The sequence below is a fragment of the Chrysemys picta genome, chromosome 16, assembly GCF_011386835.1.
Source record: "Chrysemys picta bellii isolate R12L10 chromosome 16, ASM1138683v2, whole genome shotgun sequence".
NCBI classification, from domain to species: Eukaryota; Metazoa; Chordata; order Testudines; family Emydidae; genus Chrysemys; species Chrysemys picta.
The window spans coordinates 3,260,477-3,278,403 of NC_088806.1; the positions used below are offsets into that span (position 1 = coordinate 3,260,477).

General features: G+C 67.2%; 2 protein-coding genes across 6 annotated transcripts in view; one reads left to right on the forward strand and one right to left on the reverse strand.

Moving 5' to 3' along the window:
• Positions 1-2,549: 2,549 nt before the first annotated feature.
• TRAPPC1 (trafficking protein particle complex subunit 1) lies at positions 2,550-5,782 on the reverse strand. 5 transcript variants are annotated; one of them, XR_010593241.1, is made up of 6 exons: positions 5,571-5,774; positions 4,641-4,739; positions 4,367-4,437; positions 3,770-3,908; positions 3,075-3,311; positions 2,550-2,758 (listed from the first exon to the last, which is right to left on the reverse strand). XR_010593241.1 is itself a non-coding variant. In XM_065570207.1 (5 exons), the coding sequence occupies exons 2-5, from the start codon at positions 4,737-4,739 to the stop codon at positions 2,657-2,659; spliced, it is 411 nt and encodes a 136-aa protein (XP_065426279.1). In that variant the 5' UTR covers positions 5,525-5,782; the 3' UTR covers positions 2,550-2,656. The 5 variants fall into 5 exon arrangements, 3 of the variants coding, with proteins under 3 accessions (XP_065426279.1, XP_065426276.1, XP_065426278.1); XR_010593240.1 differs by having other exon boundaries at positions 5,525-5,771; XM_065570207.1 differs by lacking the exon at positions 3,075-3,311 and having other exon boundaries at positions 5,525-5,782.
• A 547-nt stretch (positions 5,783-6,329) lies between these two features.
• The window catches only part of CNTROB (centrobin, centriole duplication and spindle assembly protein), a 16,430-nt gene continuing 4,832 nt past the window's right edge, over positions 6,330-17,927 (forward strand). The window contains 19 exon segments of the mRNA XM_065570201.1: positions 6,330-6,412; positions 7,159-7,504; positions 7,590-7,677; positions 8,500-8,578; positions 8,892-9,057; positions 11,718-11,834; positions 12,176-12,292; positions 12,376-12,474; positions 12,946-12,996; positions 12,998-13,162; positions 13,677-13,823; positions 14,100-14,233; positions 14,362-14,487; positions 14,630-14,807; positions 14,969-15,305; positions 16,538-16,695; positions 16,843-16,924; positions 17,125-17,289; positions 17,659-17,794. Of these exon segments, the coding sequence (XP_065426273.1) occupies positions 7,232-7,504; positions 7,590-7,677; positions 8,500-8,578; positions 8,892-9,057; positions 11,718-11,834; positions 12,176-12,292; positions 12,376-12,474; positions 12,946-12,996; positions 12,998-13,162; positions 13,677-13,823; positions 14,100-14,233; positions 14,362-14,487; positions 14,630-14,807; positions 14,969-15,305; positions 16,538-16,695; positions 16,843-16,924; positions 17,125-17,289; positions 17,659-17,794 (2,618 nt within the window). The 5' untranslated portion in view covers positions 6,330-6,412; positions 7,159-7,231.

Here is a 17,927-nt window from a genome sequence, read left to right on the forward strand (position 1 = left end):
TCGGTGCGCCCTGCGCCTCCTCCGTGCGCCCTGGTCTCGGTGCGCCCTGCGCCTTGTCCCCCGTGCGCCTTGCGCTCCCAGCGTCCGGCCACTCTCCCCTCTACTCCCCTCCCCGGGGAGCCACGTGGAGCCGGCTTAGCCGGGAGCTGGGCAGCTGCCTTGCTGTGTCCCTCTCCCCCCTCCCCATCCCCCGTGTGACCCGTCCCCAGTCCCCTCTCCTTGCGCCCCCTTTCTGCAGCTCATTAACCGTGGCTCCGCTCCCCTCCCTCCGGGGGCACTTACCCCCTGCCCTTACGGCCCCCTGGAGAGCCACTCCCTTGGTGAACCTCCACAGCAGGGGGACCCCTGGCAGAGGCAGGGTGATCTCCTCTCCCTACCTACTCCACAGGCACTGCCCCTCCCCTCCCCGTGCCCCCAACTGTTGCCCACCCCCAGACTATAGGGACCATGCCATGTGAACTGGTCTGCCCGCTGCCCCTCTCCCAGCCTGGGCACATCTCTAACCCACCCACCCTGCCCCCGCTGTAGGGGGCACGGACGGACAGGGACCACAGCGCCCTTCCCATGGGCAGTGGGTTCTCACCAGCCGTGTTCTCACAAGGACTGGTTCTCACAAGAGCCTGGATATTTTCCCAAGGGGCCTGTGGTTTTCACAAGTGGTTCCTGATTCTCACCAGAGACATGTGATTCTCATAAAAGACCTGAGATTTTCACAAGTAGTCATTGATTTTCACAAGAGGCCAGTGGTTTTCATGAGTGGTCCCTGAATCTCACAAGAGGCCAGAGATTGTCACGATGGTTTTTCACACGCACTCCCTGCATCTCACAAGAGGCCTGAGATTTTCACAAGACCAATGATTTTTCACGAGGGGTTCCTCATTTTCACAGGTCAGTGATTTTTTGGAGGGGGGCTCAGACCCAGGGACACTAGGAAGGGGGAGACTCCCCCTCTAGGCAGACCCCCTCCTTTTCTAAGCACAGCTCCCCCCCCCCCATATCACCATGACAGCAGCTTCCAGGAGTGACCAGATTAGCTAAGCTGCTTAAGGGAACAGGAGGCCAGCAGCCTGGGTTGGCTCAGAGCTGGGAGTGGGGGGAAGAAGGGGTATCTGCTGGGGAGGGGAAAAGGGCCCTTACACAGTGTGCGTGTGCGGTGGGTCTAGATCACCCTGTGGTGTCCAGGAATTCCCCCCGCTGTGGGTTCACCAAGGGAATCTCTCTCCAGGAGCCTGACAAGCGGAGGGGCTGGGAGCCAGGACTCCTGGGTTCTTTCCCCAGCTCTGGGAGGGGAGTGGAGGCTAGCAGTTGGGGGGTCATCAGTGAGCAGGCACATGGTTTTTATCCCCACATAGGGCCTGTGAGGGCATTATGGGGGAGCAGGGTACCCAGGACTCATCCCTTGCTATGTTCACGGAGTGCCAGCTTGGCTGGGACCAGCTCCTGGGAGCGGGTGCCAGGCCGACCCGCAGCCCTGGAAGGGTTAATGCTGAAAGCGCTGGTCAGATCCCGGTATTTGGGGCTGTCAGGGAATTAAAGCACCAGCATCGTGCAAACAACTAATGCTTAATGCGCCACCTGGCACCAGACTACCCTCACCACCCCCGGCAGCACAGCTCTGCTCGCACAGGGGACCCTATGGAGACCGGCGATGGAGCCCACAGAGCCAGGGAGAGAACCCAGGAGTCCTGGCTCCCAGCCCCCCTGCTCTAGCCACTAGACCTGACTCAGACTCAGTTTCCCTGTGTGTTTTGCATTGCTACCCCAGGGGGAGGGGCAGGGAAGAAAGGGTTATGCCTGCTTTCGGGGTAGGTGCAGCTGTCATCTTGGGGTCTGGGCCACGGCTCGTTCAGGGAGGGCTTGTGAGCCCCACGAAGGCGGCCTCCAGCCAGACGGTAGGCTATCTCCCACAACTCAACACTTGCTCCCTCGCCAGTGGGACACTCCGGCCCACAGCAGCAGCTGCCTCAGGAAGCCATGAGGGGCCCCACCCAGAACCACGACCGTCCTCCCAGCCCGAGTACAAGGTCACCCCCCCCCCAATTCTGCCCCCGGCTCTGGGAGGGGGGCGGGGAGCCAGGACTCCTGGGTTCCGCCCAGACGGGAACCAGCCGCAGCCCTTCCCTGGCGCTGGTACCTGAGCGTCCCGGCAGGGGATTAGAGGAATTATCTCCCACAGATGCTCACTCGCACAGGCAGCAGGCGCTGCCTTTTAGCACCAGGTGCCCCCCTCCCCCCACACTGCTCCTGGGCCAGCGCCAAGCTGGCAAATACAGAGTTAACAGGGATAGCCTCCCTCTCCCCAGCATGACGGGGAGCCGGCGCCCCCTAGAGGGGACAGGCCCCTGCCCCATTCCCCGCCCCCCTGCACCAGCCAGTCCCCGCCCTGCGACCGGATGGGCCCAAGGCAAGATGCTTGCTGACTGTGCCGACCCCAGTCTGTCCAGCAGCAGCGGGTGCCCCCCATTGCCAGACACGAGCTGGTGCCCTCTGCCCCATGCCCGCTCCCCGGGGGGCCAGAGGCGCCGGCACTGAAGGGAAGGCCGCTGGAATGGGAGAGCAACACTTTAATCCACCAAGGAGGCTCCGCCATGGAACTGAGATCTGCTCAGGACAACCCCAACGCCTGCCCAGCTCATGGAAGGTCTGAACATGCCCACTAATGCCACACTGAACAGGAGAAGCGTGTCCCACTTGGCAAAGGGCTGGGAGCCAGGACTCCGGGGTTCTCTCCCGGGCTCCACCTGGACGGGATTGGGGTCTAGGGCAGAGAAGGATGAAAGTCAGGAACCTGAGCTCCTGCTCTAACCACCAACCCCCACTCCCCTCCCAGAGCCCAGGAGAGAACCCCGGAGTCCTGGCTCCCAGCCCCCCCCGCTCTAACCCACCAGCCCCCACTCGCCCCCCAGAGCCGGGGAGAAAAGCCAGGGGTCCTGCCTCCCAGCCCCTCAACACCCCTGCTCTATTCACTTAGACCCCACTCCCCTCCCAGACTGAGCGAGCCCGCCCCCCAGCTAGACCCCGGGGGGGGGGGGGGCGTGCACCAGCCTGCAGGGAATTGTGGGATGCGGGCTCACCCGGCTCTGTGAAGGGGGCGGGAGGGTGGGGGTGAGCCGGGGGCAGCCCCACGTCTTGTGCGGAGGGCTGGGGTTTGGCTGGTAGAGAGGCGCGGCGGGTGGGGGGGCTCAGCCGGCCCGGGCCGAGAAGAATGGCAGGCCCCGGATGAAGCCATCCAGCTTGGCGTGGAAGAGCTCACTCTGGATGGGTTCGCTCAGGCTGCACAGCGGGTTCTTCACCACGAACTCCACATAGATCTGGGGGAGGGAAGAGAACCCAGGAGTCCTGGTTCCTATTCTAACCCAGCAGCCCCCACTCCCCTCCCAGAGCCGGGGAGAGAACCCAGGAGTCCTGGCTCCCAGCCCCCCCTGCTCTAACCCACCAGCCCCCACTCCCCTCCCAGAGCCGGGGAGAGAACCCAGGAGTCCTGGCTCCCAACCCCCCCGCTCTAACCCACCAGCCCGCACTCCCCTCCCAGAGCAGTGGAGAGAACCCAGGAGTCCTGGCTCCCAGTCCACCCCTGCTCTAACCACCAGCCCCTACTCCACTCCCAGAGCCAGGGAGAGAACCCAGGAGTCCAGGCTCCCAGCCCCCCTGCTCTAACCCACCAGCCCCCACTCCCCTCCCAGAGTCGGGGAGAGAACCCAGGAGTCCTGGCTCCCAGCCCCCACTCCCAGGCAGGGCCCAGGCACTGTGGGGCCAGGCCCAGACTCACGTTGCTGTAGATCTGGTGGAGCACGTCTCGGATATTGCCCACGCCCAGGTCCGTGTTCATGACGACCTTGAGCCCGCTGGGCGTCTCATAATAATGCAGCTTGTACTTGCTGGTCTGAAAGGCCAGGAACCCGTCCTTCCTGCGCCCGCGCGGCTAAGGAGTGTGATGGGGTCTGCCCCCCACTCCCCCGAAAACTCCCCAACCCCAGCCCAGGCATGTGGATCAAGAACCTCCCCCATGCCACACAGCCCATCCATTGGGCAGAGAACCCCACCCAGATCCTACAGAGCCCCCCCAGCCCATCGCATGGACAGAGACCCCCCCAGACCCTACACAGCTCCCCTGCTGGCCCCCCCAGCCCATCACATGGATAGAGACCCCCCACATCCTACACAGCTCGCTGATGGGCCCCCCAGCTCATCACATGGATGAGACCCCCCCCCCCGACCCTACACAGCCCAGCTCATCACATGGATAGAGACTGCCCCAGACTCTACATATCCTCCCAGCCCATCACATGCCTACAGACCCCCCGCTCCCCCAGTCCTGCACAGCCCCTGCCCCCCAGCGGAGCCCTATGGTGGGGCGCAAGGATACATGTCGACGGGGCTCATCTTGCCCACGAAGGAGCGCATGGAGAAGAGCATGCCGTACATGAGTTTGAACTCCTGGGGGGCAGCGAGAAAGAGGGCAGTGTGAGACCAACCCCTTGCCACAACGAGGCTGGGGTGGGTAGGACGACGTGCGCCCCCGCCCCACTGGGGCCCCCGGGTCTTTCCTGGCGCCCCATAGGCTCAGCCCCCCAGGAAGCAAGAGTCTGGGCCCGGCCGACCAAGGTGTGGGGGGGGGGGGTGCGGGGGGGGGGTCTCACCTCCTCCTTGGAGATGCCGGCCTGTTTCTTGCGGTGCCACTCGCTGTAATGCAGGCAGATCCCGTTGCGGTCAAAGAGGTACAGGTTGTGCACAGTCATCTGTGGGACGGAAAGGGGCAGGGCATGGGGGTGATGGGCACACAAGAGGGCATGGGGGGGGCGGGGGGAGACCGTTACTGGGCTCATTAATTTCCTTCTGCTTTTCTCCCTCTCCCTGACCCTGCAGCTCCACCCCGCCCAAGCCCCCCACATGGAGCCCCACGGTCCCTCCCAGCCCCACCTGAGCCCACCTTTCCCCCCAACTACCCCACAACCCACCCCAGCCCCCCAAGGCCCCACCTACCATTCAACCAACCCCCCCGTCCCGCCCCCAGCCTTTTTACCCACAAACCAGCCCCACCCCAACTCTGCCCCACCCCCAGCCTTTCCACCCCCCAAACCAGCCCCCACACCCCAACTCTGCCCCACCCCCAGCCTTTCCACCCCCCAAACCAGCCCCCACACCCCAACTCTGCCCCACCCCCAGCCTTTTCACCCCCCAAACCAGCCCCAATCCCACCCCAACTCTGCCCCACCCCCAGCCTTTCCACCCCCCAAACCAGCCCCAATCCCACCCCAACTCTGCCCCACCCCCAGCCTTTCCACCCCCCAAACCAGCCCCCACACCCCAACTCTGCCCCACCCCCAGCCTTTCCACCCCCCAAACCAGCCCCAACCCCACCCCAACTCTGCCCCACCCCCAGCCTTTTCACCCCCCAAACCAGCCCCAATCCCACCCCAACTCTGCCCCACCCCCAGCCTTTTCACCCCCCAAACCAGCCCGTTCCCAAACCACCCCCAGCCCCACCTGAGCCCATCTTTCCCCCAGCTGCCCCACAACCCACCTTCCATTCAACCAACCCCGGCCTTTTCACCCCCGCACACTCAGACCTCTGCCGCTGCTGGCCCTAGCCCTGGCCCCGGCCCCGCCGCAGGCTTTTTCCCTTCCGCTTCCGCTTCCGCCCCGCCCCGCGCGCCGGCCCTTGCCCCGCACCAAGATGGCGGCGGCCGCCTCGCGCCCAGGTGACCGGTGGGCCGGAGGGGAGGGGAGGGGAGGGGCGCGCGGGGATGGTGTCGGGGAGTCGGGTGGCGGGGCAGGGCGGGGCTGGGCGGTGTGAGGGAAGGGGGTGGGGCTGGGGCTGGGGATGAGTAGGGGCGGGGCTAAAGCGCTGGGGGCGGGGCTGGCGCGCCGCGAGGCAGGGGGCGGGGCTGGAAGAGCAGTTGAGGGGGGTGAGGGTGAGAGTGAGTCTGGGCAGCCCAGGGGGGAGGGGTTTTTCCCAAGGGGGAGAGAGACAGGAGCCTTGTGGGGCTGGAGGAGACCTCTGTGGGGCTGGGTTGGGGGAGACCCTAGTGGGGCGGGGCTGGGCTGGGGGGGGTGACCCTTATGGGGCTGGGCTGGGCTGGGGGAGACCCCTGTGGGGCGGGGCTAGGCTGGGGGGGTGACCCTTATGGGGCTGGGCTGGGGGAGACCCCTGTGGGGCTGGAGGGGGGGCCTGTTCTGGGGGTGATCTCTGGAGGCGGTGAGCCCCTGTGGGGGGAGGGGCTAAGGGAATCATGGGGGGATGGGGAGACCCTGGTGATGCTGGTGGTCTGGCTGGGTCCCCCCCTGACTGCTCTGTGCCCCCCCAACCCCTGCACCCCTAGGGTCTGTGCGGAGCCAGAGTCTGGAGTGCCCCCCGGCGGCTGTTGCCCTGGCGTGAGGGACCCAGCACCTTCCCCTCCACCTCTGGCAGGTGAGTGCCGATGCCTGTCCCATAGCAGGGTCCCCCCCTCCCTGGGGATTGCCCCACTGGTTGACATCCCCAGGGGGGCTGGAGTGGCCTCTACACCAGTTCCTGCCCCCATGGCTGGGCCAAGGGAGCCAAGGGTGCGGGGTGGCCAATGGACATGGCAGAGGGGCATTGCTGGCACATGATGGCATATATCACGTTGGTAGATGTGCAGGTGAACGAGCCCCTGATGGTGTGGCTGATGTGATTAGGTCCTATGATGATGTCACTTGAATAGATATGTGGACAGAGTTGGCATCGGCCTTTGTTACAAGGATAGGTTCCTGGGGTGACTCCAACCTGCCCTGATTGATGAGACATGTGGGGGTCCAATATGCTCAGGACTCCTGGGTTCTCTCCCCATCTCTGGGAGAGGGGGGTGGGGGCTGGTGGGTTAGAGCACGGGGGGTTGGGAGCCAGGACTCCTGGGTTCTCTCCCCGGCTCTGGGAAGGGAGTGGGGGGCTAGTTGTTAGAATGGGGGTGGTGGTTGGGAAGCCAGGACTCCTGGGTTCTATCCTGGCTGTGTGTGTGTATGTGTGTCAGAGTCCCTCTACTGCTCTCAGCTGGGGAGATTCCTGCTAGTGAGTGTGTGGTGCTATATTATGTGTGTCAGAGCCCCTCTACTGCTCTCAGCTGGGGGGATTCCTGGCGGTGTGTGGGTCTGTGGCTGTCTTTGTGTGTCAGAGCCTCTCTATTGCTCACAATCAAGGGGGACTCCCCAGGCGACAAGTTCCCAGTCCCTTCGGCTGCGCTCTTCCCCCGGCAAGCGCGCGGCCCCCCCCATGGCGGAGAAGGGCCCCTGCCCCGGGCTGGACGCCTCCCTGCGCAGCGAGGACCTGCTCAGCGACATGGAGCCGCTGCCCCTCTCCGCCCCGGCCACGCCGGCCCAGCCCTTCGGCTCCGAGGTGACGGCCCAACTCTACACCTCCCTGCGCCGGAGCCGTCAGGCCGAGCTGGACGCCTGCTCCCAGCTGCAGCCGCCCGACCTGGACGCCCTGGCCGAGGAGCTGAACCGCACGCTTTCAGTCGGGGTGGAGGCTAGCGCCCGCAGAAAGGTGAGGAGGGGGGATGTGGGGCGGGGCGGTGGGGCAGGCCGTGGGGCCGGGCGGCATTGACGGCTGTGTCTGGCTCCTCCAGCAGGGCGGCGAGTCGCGGCATGTGGCCGAGATGGAGACCGTGAGGTCGCGCCTGCGGACCATGCTGCAGGATTCCCGTGAACTGCCCTCTGGTGAGTGGGGTGGGGGGCACTCTCCCCTGGCAGTCAGGGCTGGAGTGGGAACAGCCGCCCCGCCCCAGAGGTGGCCGCATTTCAGCGTCGGGTGAGGGGTCCCTGTGTAACCAGCCGCCCAACCCCAATATGGCTGCATCTCCGCGCCGGGCGAGGGGTCCCTGTGTAACAAGCTGCCCCACCCCAGAGGTGGCTGCATCTCAGCGTCGGGCGAGGGGTCCCTCTATAAATAGCCGCTCTAGCTGTGGGTGCATTTCAGTGTTGGCCCTATATAACCAGCCGCCCTGTCCCAGAGGTGGCCGCATCTCAGTGCCGGGCGAGGGATCTCTGCACATGCCGTAGGTTAGGGGTGGCTTATGGTTACAAGACTTGCTAGGTTACCTTGGGCCATCACAGGTTCCCTTTCGCTCCCCCCCCACTCTTTTTCCTCTCTCCTTGCAAAGTGCAGCAGGGCCTGCAGTGGGCACTGTGGCAGTGCCCAGCCATGCCAGGGAGCAGAGCACAGCACAGAGCTGCTGAGCCTGGGTCAGCTCAGCCCCCCGTGAAGCTGCCTGGCCCCTGTGTGAGGGAAAAGTGCTGCCCTGCCTGGGCCCTTGGCTAGACCACGAGCCCCCACCCCCCTCCCAGAGCTGGGGAGAGAACCCAGGAGTCCTGGCTCCCAGCCCACCCCCTTGCTCTAACCCACCAGCCCACACTCCCCTCCCAGAGCCAGGGGGTGGTTGTGTCGCAAGGGGAGCAGCACGCACTGCCCATGGGGTGGGACACGGGGGCTCCGGATCTGGAGGACGGTGTTGCTGAGCAGCCGGCCCCTTTCTCCAGCAGGGGGCGCCCTCGGCTTGGGCTTGGCAGAGCGGAAGGACGACGACTCCTTTGAGAGCGACAGTACCACTGCCCTCCTCGCGTGAGTGCTGGCAGGGGGTGGGGGGAAGCAGGTTAAAGTCAGACTGTTATTGGGCTGCCCCGCCCCAGAGATGGCTGCAACTCAGCACTGGGCGAGGGGTCCCTGAGTAACCAGCCGCCCCGCCCCGCCCCAGAGGTGGCTGCATCTCAGCGCTGGGCGAGGGGTCCCTGTGTCACCAGCTGCCCCACCCCAGAGGCGGCTGTGTCTCGGCGTCGGCACCCACAGACACCCTGGAGAGAGCTGGGGCGGGGGCTGTGGATGCTGAGCTGTGCTGGCCTGTCCGGGAGCCCCCTAACTCCCTGCCCTCTTTCAGCGCCAGGCCTCTGCAGGAGCTGTCCCCTCCCGGCTCAGTGTGCGGCCTGGAGGAGCTGTTTCCCCGCTACGCCAGCCTGCGCCTGGGCACCCCCCCTGAGCCCGCGCCTGCCACGGAGCCCCAGCTGCTGAAGGAGGCGCTGGCCAAGGAGCGGGCCCGCCGGAAGGTGAGGAGCTGGGCGCTGGGTTGGTCTTCCAGGATCCTTTGTCCCCAGCTCTCACCATGAATGTATTTCCAGGGAGCGGTGTACCCAGTACATGTGTGTACCAGCGGTGTATACACGTGGAGGGGAGGGTGTACAGGGGTGTGTGTAGATGTGAACCTGGGGGACTGTGTGCCCTGTGTGTGCTGACCTGGTGGGTGTGGAGGGGTGTATACCTGGGGAGGGACGTACCCAGAGTGTATGTGTGTGTAAACACATGCCAGAGGGTTTGTGGGTGTGTACCTGGGCTGTGGGCATGTGTTTACACGTACTGGGGCTGGACAGACATGTGTACCCGGGGAGGGGTGTACCCAAGGTGTGGGTGTTTACATGTACCGGAGCTGGGTGGGCGGGTCTACCCAGTTAGGGGTGTACCTGGGGTGGAGGTGTGTGCTGGGTGGCCGGGTGTACCTGGGGAGGTGTGTAACCAGGCATTCTGTGTGTGTGTGTGTGTTTACATTACAGGGTGTACCTGGGGCAGGGGAGTGGGTTTATATGAACCAGTGCTGGGCAGGCGGGTGTACCTGGGGATGGGGGTACCCGGGGTGTATGTGTGGGTGTTGACACGTACCGGGGCTGGGCAGGCGGGTGTACTCAGGGAGGGGTGTACCTGGGATGGTGTGTGTGTTTTATACGTACTGGGGCTGGGCGGGTGGGTGTGTCACGGACTCCCAGATCGTGCCCACTCTTGGCCCCATGCGGTCCGGGGGGAGATCCCCTTCCAGTGCGACAGCCCTTCTCGGGGGTTCACTCTCTCTCGGGGTTAGGACCCATGCACCTCTCAGAGCCTTAGCATGTCTGTCTCTGACGTGGGTCCCCTCAGGGAGTCCACTTGCTCTGGACCCCTGGGGCCTCCATCCCCCGAAGGGGTTGATGCAACCTTGTTCTCTAGACCGGAGTGACTCTTAGCCAGCGTAAAACAGGAGGGTTTATTGAGAGGTGAACACAGCACCGGAAACTCTGACCCTCAGGCCTGGCCTCCCTCAGCCCAGCACATCCAAGTCTCCCTTGCATCCAGGTGGGCTCTGCCTGCTCCCCCTCTCCAGCCCAGAGCCCCCCTGCTTCCTAGCTGGGCATCTGCTATCACGGGCCCCAAGCCCCACCTCTGTCCATTGTCTTCTTTCCAGGGAAACACGGTCGTAAACAGGGTCACTGGATCTCCTCTCCCCTCTTCTGTCCTCTGGCCCCCTCTGGCTGGAACCGGCTGGTTAGGTCACAGGGTCCTCTCTTTACAGCCCATGGTCCTCCCACTGGCCAGAACCAGCTGCGACTCCTGCGCTGCGTTTCCGGGTTGTCAGGTCACCAGTTGCTGGGGTGTCCATTCTCCAGGGCATTGGCTGGGGTCCCAAGTTCCCTCTCCGGTCCTCTGTAACAACAAACTTCCTCTCCCCTCACTTCGTTAAACCAGTAACACCCAGGGACACTGAGTCCCACTCCCTCTGCACGAAAATCCTCCACTTCGTCACAGGGTGTACCTGGGGAGGTGTGTGTGTTTATACGTCCCGGGGCTGGGCGGGCGGGTGTATTCAGGGAGGGGTGTATGTGGGGTGGTGTGTGTGATTTTACACGTGCTGGGTGTACCTGGGTAGGGTGTAGCTAGGCTGTGTGCCTGCTGTGTGTGTGTGTGTGTGTGTGTGTGTGTGTGTGTGTGTGTGTGTGTGTGTGTACTTGGAGGTGCGTAGGGCTGGCTAAGGTGATTCTAACCCATCGTGGTGAGATGCAGGGCTAGATGGGCACATTGATTTGATCTGATCTGGGGTGGGGGTGGGGTGAGAGGGACCCCCAGCTGGGTGGACCCATTGCACTGTCCATGGGCGGGGGGCGTACTGGAGCTCAGGATCAGCACTCCTGGGTTCTCCCCCCAGCTCTGGGAGGGAAGTGGGGGTCGGTGGGTTAGAGCAGGGGGGGCTGGGAGCCAGGACTCCTGGGTTCTCTCCCTGGCACTGGGAGGGGAGTGGGGGTCGGTGGGTTAGAGCAGGGGGGGCTGGGAGCCAGGACTCCTGGGTTCTCCCCCCAGCTCTGGGAGGGCAGTGGGGGCTGGTGGGTTAGAGCAGGGGGAGCTGGGAGCCAGGACTTCTGGGTTCTCTCCCCGGCTCTGGGAGGGGAGTGGGGTTGATTGGTTAGACTGGGGGCGGGGCGGCGGCAGGCTGGGAGCCAGAACTCCTGGGTTCTCTCTCAGATCCCCCAGTGAGGGGGGAGGTGGAATCTGATGGTCCCTGCTGATGGGGCGAAGAAGGTACCGTTTGTCACCCACTGCCCCTGGATACTGGGTGCATGCTCAGGGCAGGCCGCTGCGCCTGGGTAGAAGCCGAGGGGAGCCAGCTCCTGGGGCAGGGAATGGGGCCCCTGCTGGCCTCTCGGGAACAGCCCTGCCTTACCCTGCCAGCCCGTCCGGGGGTGGGGAGGGGGGGTGCTTTGTGGCCCTCACTACCCTGAAGTGCTGTCTATGGGGAGCGCTCAGCTGTGTTTGGGCGCGTGTCATGTGCCCCGTACTGCTAGCCGCTTGGGGGATTCCCCGGGCATTGGTGGGTTTGGTGCGGTGGGTCTCGGCTGAAGCTGTGGCATGGCCCGCAGGGAGCTGGGGGGTGCCCCCGCCCCGGTACTGACCCCTGCTTTCCTTGCAGCACTGTGAGCGGCACGTGCAGGGCCTGCAGAGCCGGGCCCTGGAGCTGCAGCAGCAGCTGGCCGCAGCCATCTCCGCTGACATGAAGAAGGACAGTATGATCGAGCAGCTGGACAAGGTGAGCAGGGGCTGTGGGTTGGGAGTGAGGAGCACTGGCAGGGCTGCGTGGGGGGCAGGGCTGGGCTAGTAGGGGGCTGCGGGTCGGGAGTGAGGGGCACCGGCAGAGCTGGGGGGGGGCAGGGCTGGGCTAGTAGGGGGCTGCGGGTCGGGAGTGAGGGGCACCGGCAGAGCTGGGGGGGGCAGGGCCGGGCTAGCAGGGGCTGCGGGTCGGGAGTGAGGGGCACTGGCAGGGCTGCGGGGGGGGGCAGGGCTGGGCTAGTAGGGGGCTGCAGGTCGGGAGTGAGGGGCGCCGGCAGGGCCGTTCCCAATGACGCGCTCTTTTGCTCTCTCCTCTGGCAGACCCTGGCCAAAGTGGTGGAGGGCTGGAACCGGCAGGAGGCGGAGCGGACGGAGCTGCTGCGCGGGCTCCAGGCGGAGAAGGAGGCGGTGCAGCGGGCGCTGAGTGAGCAGCAGGAGGTGAGTGGCGGGCCGGCGGGGGGTGCTGGTGGCCGAGCTGCCCGCCTGGCGCAGCCCTGAGCCCTGATGTGTCTCCCCCGCAGACGGCGTCGCAGCTGGAGGTGCGGCTGGAGCAGGCGCTGGAGGCCCTGAGCCGGGAGCAGCAGGCGGCGAGCCAGCAGCGTGAGGAGGCAGCACTGCTGGTAAGAGTCCCCTGCCCGAGCTGGAGCCCCACGGCTAGGGGGTGCAGAAAGGGGCCCGTAGAGCCGAGCCCCGGAGCCCATGGGGACCGCGACTCCCAGCATGCCCTGCTCCTCCTAGAGCCAGGCGCCGGAGCCCTCGGGGATCGCAGCTCCCAGCATGCCCCGTTCCTCCTAGAGCCAGGCACCGGAGCCCTCGGGGATCACAGCTCCCAGCATGCCCTGTTCCTCCTAGAGCCAGGCGCTGGAGCCAATCGCTACTGCAGCTCCCTGCATGCCCTGCTCCCCATAGGGCCGAGTGCTGGAGCCAATCAGTACTGCAGCTCCCAGCATACCCTGCTCCCCATAGGACCGAGCACCGGAGCCCATGGAGACCGCAGCTCCCTGCATGCCCTGCTGCCCCTAGAACCGGGCCTCGTGCATGTTGGGCTGGGTGGCCCCTTTCACCCTTGTGTCCTATCCCTCCCCCCGCAGCAGGAGGAGAAGGCGGGGCTGCTGCGGAGCCTGGAGGCGGAGCGCCAGCGCGGGGGGGGGGCTGCAGGTGGAACGGGAGCATGGGCAGCGCCAGCTGGAGGCGCTGCGGGCCACACTGGAGGAACAGCAGGCGGGCTGGGCGCAGCGGGAGCGCCAGCTGGAGCAGCGTTGCCAGGCCCTGCAGGACGAGAGCGCCAGGCAGCTGGAGCGAGAGAAGGTGAGACCCCCCCCACTGCCCTAAACCGGGAGCAGCACCCTGTGCCCGCCTCCCCTCTGCCCCTGCCAGCAGGGCACCCTGCCACTCTGCCCACACCCCACCCCCGGTGCCCCTTCCCCTTTGCCTTCCCACTGGCCGGGGGACTCCCCTGATGCCCCTCAGCCGGCCCGGTTTGCCCTTGTCATGCCCCCTTTGCCCCTCTCCCTCTGTGCCCCGTGCCCTGGGTTCCCCTGTCTCCTAGATGCCCAGTTCTGCTGCCACAACACCCCCCTCTGTGCCCCCTGGCTCCTACATCCTGCCTTCTGTGCCCCAAACCCCACCTGTCTCCCCCACACTCCTGGGGTCCAGCTCTCTATCCCACCGCTCCCTCAGCCCCCTCGGGGGGAGTGGGGGCTAGTGGTTAGAGCAGGGGGTTGCTGGGAGCCAGGACTCCTGGGTTCTGTCTCTGCTGGAGCCGGGCAGTGCGGGGCAGTGGTTAGCCTGGGGGCTGCCCATTTGGCTGTCCCTTTGCCAGGTGGCCGTGCAGCGGGAGGCCCAGCGTGCCGCGGATGCCCAGCAGGTCCTGGCCTCAGTGCAGGCCGATGCCCAGCGCCTGGAGAGCGAGCTGGAGGCAGCGCGGAGTGAGCGGGACGGGCTGCAGATGGAGATCAGCCTGGTGAAGGTACCGGGGGCTTTTCCCCTCTAGGGGGCACTGGCTCCCACCTGGCCCCAGGGCAAGGATTGGCTGGCTCGGGGGCGGGGAATGGGGCAGGGGCCTGTCCCGTCTAGGGGGCGCTGGCTCCCACCTGGCCCCAGGGCGGGGACTGGCTGGCTCAGGGGGGCAGAGAATGGGGCAGGGGCCTGTCCCCCTCTAGGGGGTGCCGGCTCCCCTCCAGCCCCAGGGTGGGGACTAGCTCGAGGGGGTCCCTGGCTGCCAGCAGAACCCCTGTGCCCCCAGGCGCGGTGCGAGGCCCAGAAGGCGAAGCTGGAGGCAGAGCTGAAGGTGGCGCTGGAGCAGCAGGTGACGGAGAGGCTGGCGCGGGTGCACGAGGACAGCCTGCGGCAGACGGGTGCCATGCGGGAGCAGCACAGGTACCCCCCAATTCCTTGCCCCACGGCCGCCCCCCCTCCCAGCCGCTTGGTCCCAGCTCCCTACGCGGGTGGGGCCGGAGGGGGGCCCCGTGCCCGCTGCTCAGCCTGGCCCTTCTATCCCCCCTCAGGAAGCAGCTGCTGGACCTCAGCGGGCACCATGAGCGGGAACTAGGCAGTCAGCTGGCGCAGTTCCGGGCTGAGCTGGCCGAGCGCGAGGAGCGGCAGCGGCGCCTGGTTGAGGACTATGAGCTGAGGTACCGAGCGGGCACCGGGGGGCTGGTTATCCAGGGACCCCTCGCCCGGCGCTGAGATGCAGCCACCTCTGGGGTGGGCGGCTGGTTATCCAGGCCATGGGGCACCCCCACAGTAGAGCGCCGACAACCCCCTTCTCTGCAGGCTGGCCAGGCAGGAGGAGTTGGCGCGGGAGCTGCAGGCCGGGAAGTGGCGGCTGGAGGCCCAGCGAGCGGACATGGTGGCCCGGCTCCAGGCCATGATGCAGTCGCATTGGAACGAGGCCCTGCGCGTGCTGACCGGAGATTCCTCCTCGCAGTCTCCCGCCAAGGGCTCCCGCCAGGTGAGTGCCAGGGAGAGAACCCAGGAGTCCTGGCTCCCAGTCCCCCCCCTGCTCTAACCACCAGCCCCCACTCCACTCCCAGAGCCAGGGAGAGAACCCAGGAGTCCTATTCTTATTCCCTGTCGGTCTCTAAGCCCCCCCATCTCTTTGTCCCCCAACAGCCTCCCGTCTCCGACGCCACCTCCCGCTCTGAGCCGGAGCGCCTGGGCCAGCCCCCCAGCCCCGCACCTCCCGGGAAGCCGGAGAGCTGGCAAGAGGACCCCTGCAGCGGTGCCGGGGATGGCGACGGGGGTGGCTGGGCCTTCGTCCAAGCGGTGCCCCTGCAGCCCGTCACCCAGCGCAGCTCCCTGCCGGTGGCGCGGGGCCCCGAGCGCTTCCTGCCCCTCGCGCCCAGCGGCTGCGTCTCCGTTGAGCTGGCCCAACTCCTGAACCAGAGCCTCCGGAGCCAGCGGGGCTTCCAGCCGCTGGAGCCGCAGCTCGACGACTCCGCCAGCCCAGGTACAGGGTTCGGGCGTACCCCCATCCCACCGCTAGCTCCGGGAAACCCCCAGCCGCACCCCGGCCAGGCGGGGGCCTGGGAGCAGCTCCCCCTGGCCTCCCTCGCCTGGCTGAGATGCAGCTGGCTCTGCGGTGGAGCGCGGGGCTGTTGGGGTGGGGACCACCTGGCCAGCATGAGAGGTGTCCCCTGCTCCCTGCCCCACAGCACCCCCCTAGTGCCACCCTGGGGCCAACCCTGCCTGCCAGGGGAGAGCGCCACCTGCTGAGCCCCCTGCCCCACAGTGCCCCCTAATGCCACCCTGGGGCCAGCCCTGGCTGCCAGGGGAGAGCGCCCCCTGCTGAGCTCCCGCCCCGTTCCCTGCCCCCCAGTGCTCCCTAGCACCACCCTGGGGCCAGCCCTGTCTGTCAGGGGAGAGCTCCCCCTGCTGAGCCCCCCTGCCTCACTCCCTGCCCCACAGTGCCCCCTAGTGCCACCCTGGGGCCAGCCCTGCCTGCCAGGGGAGAGCGCCACCTGCTGAGCCCCCTGCCCCATTCCAAGCCCCACAGCGCCCCCTAGCGCCGCCCTGGGGCCAGCCCTGCCTGCCAGGGGAGAGCACCCCCTACTGAGCCCTCCTGCCCCACAGTGCCCCCTAATGCCACCCTGGGGCCAGCCCTGCCTGCCAGGGGAGAGCACCCCCTACTGAGCCCTCCTGCCCCACAGTGCCCCCTAATGCCACCCTGGGGCCAGCCCTGCCTGCCAGGGGAGAGCGCCCCCTGCTGAGCTCCCGCCCCGTTCCCTGCCCCCCAGTGCTCCTTAGCGCCACCCTGGGGCCAGCCCTGCCTGCCAGGGGAGTGCGCCACCTGCTGAGCCCCCTGCCCCGCTCCCTGCCCCACATCGCCCCCTAGTGCCGCCCTGGGGCCAGCCCTGCCTGCCAGGGGAGAGCGCCACCTGCTGAGCCCCCTGCCCCGCTCCCTGCCCCACAGTGCCCCCTAGTGCCGCCCTGGGGCCAGCCCTGCCTGCCAGGGGAGAGCGCCCCCTGCTGAGCCCTCCACCCCACTCCCTGCCCTACAGTGCCCCCTAGTGCCACCCTGGGGCCAGCCCTGCCTGCCAGGGGAGAGCGCCACCTGCTGAGCCCCCTGCCCCATTCCAAGCCCCACAGCGCCCCCTAGCGCCGCCCTGGGGCATTGGGGCTGGCACCTGAGGTTGGGGGGGGCACTGGGTTGTGCTGTTCTGACCCCTTTTTCCCACCCAGGGCTGAGCTCGCACCCCCCTCATCTGGCGGAGCACCCCTACCCTGAGGACGAGGGGGGGCCCAGCGATGGTGAGACCCCCCCGAACAGCAGCCTGGAGAGCGGGGGGCAGGTGCCCCCCAGCCAGCTGCACCCAGAGCTGCAGTACTACATGGCGCTGGTAGGAGACTGGCAGTGGGGGGGTTCTGGCCAGGGAGGGTGGGGAGCTGGGGACCGGCTGTGCGTGTATGGCGGGGGTGTGTGTGTTAGGGACGGGGTACCCAGCTGCTCACTTCTTCCCTCCCCCCCCCCCCCGTCTTTCTCTTAGCTGCTGGAGCAGATGCCGAGTGACCCCCCCCGGCAGGAGGGGCGGGGGGGTGAGGGTCAGGCCCAGCCCCACACCCACCCAGGTAAGGCGGCAGCCTCGGTCCCGCCCCCCAGCAGCCCCAGGCCCGCCCCACATGGGTCCCCCCACCCCCAGCAGCCCGGGTTCTGCCCCATGTGGGTTGTGCCCCCTGTCCCAGCGGCCCGGGTCCCGCCCCCTGTCCCAGCAGCGTGGCATGGCCCAGCCCCCGTGTGACCCCCCCCCCCCCGTCTCCTCTGCCTGCAGGCTTGGCCCGGGAGGACCCCCCCTCGCTGTGGGAGACGCTCCGGCCCCACGGCCCCCAGCGCGCCACCCCCACCGCTGCCGTGCAGAAGACTAAGGTGCCGCTCGCCAAAGCCAGCTACGGGCAGCGGAACCTAGATCCGCCGAGCCCCCCGCAGTGTCCAGCCGGTGAGCCCCCGCCCCCAGGCCCGCTCCCTGCCCCACAGCGCCCCCTAGCACCGCCCTGGGGCCAGCCCTGCCTGCCAGGGGAGAGCGCCCCCTGCTGAACCCCTGCCCCGCTCCTTGCCCCACAGCACCCCCTAGCACCGCCCTGGGGCCAGGCCAGCCCTGCCAGGGGAGAGCGCCCCCTGCTGCTCCCGCCCTACTCCCTGCCCCCCAGCGCCCCCCCAGTGCCACCCTGGGGCCAGCCCTGCCTGCCGGGGGAGAGCGCCCCGTGCTGAGCCCCCCACCCCGCTCCCTGCCCCTCAGCGCCTCCTAGTGCCGCCCTAGGGCCAGCTGCCCCTCCCCCACCCTGGCTTACCCCATCTCTCTCGGCAGGGGGCGAGGGGGGCGTCCTGTCCCCCCGGCAGATGGCTGAGGTCTCCCGCCTGCTGCGGCTGTACCAGGCCAAAGGCCGGGTGGCGCCCTCCTCCGAGGAGCTGTTCACCTACCTGCGCTCCGGCGACAGCAGCGGGTAAGGCTGGTGCTGCGCCTGCCCCAGGGCCTCCGGGCTCCACCTCGCTCCTAGGGACCACCGGGGGGCGGAATGTACACCCCAAGGGCAGCCGGAGAGGACTACACCTCCCAAAGTGCAGTGCTCTACCCGC

Bases quoted from the DNA above. Each gene is read 5' to 3' on its own strand.
- TRAPPC1 (XM_065570204.1), bottom strand. From the start codon at position 4,739: ATGACTGTGCACAACCTGTACCTCTTTGACCGCAACGGGATCTGCCTG. The intron at 3,909-4,366 runs GTATCCTTGCGC...GCGCGGGCGCAG, and splicing joins AAGATGAGCCCCGTCGACAT to GAAGGACGGGTTCCTGGCCT. The intron at 3,312-3,769 runs GTGAGTCTGGGC...TCCCTCCCCCAG, and splicing joins TCCACCAGATCTACAGCAAC to ATCTATGTGGAGTTCGTGGT.